At 41.8% G+C, this 1000-nt stretch overlaps 1 protein-coding gene across 1 annotated transcript; it reads left to right on the top strand.

Annotated features, from left to right (window-relative positions):
• Window positions 1-224: 224 nt before the first annotated feature.
• On the top strand, window positions 225-713 carry LOC112183967. The gene has a single exon (XM_024322283.1). It carries the CDS (start codon window positions 225-227, stop codon window positions 711-713), a length of 489 nt encoding a protein of 162 aa, XP_024178051.1.
• The last annotated feature ends 287 nt before the right edge of the window (window positions 714-1000 follow it).

The following is a 1000-nucleotide window of genomic DNA, read 5'->3' as shown; positions in this document are numbered from 1 at the left end:
ATTGCTGTAAGGAGTGACATGGAGTTTTTTGGATTATGGTGTGGTGGCTTTGGAGAAATAGAAATCTGCATAGGCATGGAGAGAAGACATTGAGGCCGGAGGATTAAGTGCTAGCTGTCGGGGAGTGGCAGATGTAGGATTGTAATGCCAATATCAAGAAGTCGAATCATGTTTTGTCTAATTCAGTGGTGTGGAGGGAGATTGTAAAATGGGAACCACCCGGTATGGGATGTCTCAAACTAAATTTTGATGGTGCTACAGATGTTAGAAATGGAGTAAGTGGAATTGGAGCTGTTTTTCGGGTTCACGGGATCACACGGCAAGCTGAGAGGTGCCCTGGCAGTTCCAATCAAGTCGGTAATCTTCCCCCAAGAGCAGTGGAATCTCTAGCGATGCTTCATGGTCTAAGGTTTGCTTTGCATGTTGGCTTTAAAAAATTGGAAGTGGAGGGAGATGCTTTGACATTTTTAAATGTTTTGAATGATAGTAGTGACGACCATAGTTCGGAAGGTCATATCTTAGATGAAGTTAAACAGTTACTTAAGTCTTTTATTAGTTGTAGTTGGCGTTTTGTAAGGCGAGATTGTAATAAGGTTGCACATCGCCTTGCAAAAGAAGCCTTGAAGTTGAGTCAACCTTGGTGGTTCATCAGTGAGTCGGGGCCTAGTTGGCTTCATCAGTGTGTCGGTATGGACTTCGAGTGTGAAGTTTAATGTGGGCAAAGTTTTCTTTGAAAGCTCTCATTCTCATTGTAATCTTCATTCATTAATGAAGTTCATCTTTTGATCAATAAAAATAAATAAAACACTTTATTATAAATCTAGGCTGGGACTCCCCAACCAAAACTTTGTCCGATTACAGATATAAAACCCCTCAGTGGCAGCAATAAAAAAAATGAGCTGAAGAAACTAAGGCGATTTCTTCACGGATTTCTCGGAGCAGCGGTAACATTTTCACCATCGGCCTACTAGGGTTGAGCGACCGTACGACTTGTTTGGTC

The sequence above is a fragment of the Rosa chinensis genome, chromosome 2, assembly GCF_002994745.2.
Source record: "Rosa chinensis cultivar Old Blush chromosome 2, RchiOBHm-V2, whole genome shotgun sequence".
NCBI lineage: Eukaryota > Viridiplantae > Streptophyta > Magnoliopsida > Rosales > Rosaceae > Rosa > Rosa chinensis.
Note: the sequence above shows the minus strand (reverse complement) of the source record. Positions and strands in the feature narration are given on the sequence as shown.

Coding starts and splice junctions, on each gene's coding strand:
- LOC112183967 (XM_024322283.1), top strand. CDS start 225: ATGGGATGTCTCAAACTAAATTTTGATGGTGCTACAGATGTTAGAAAT.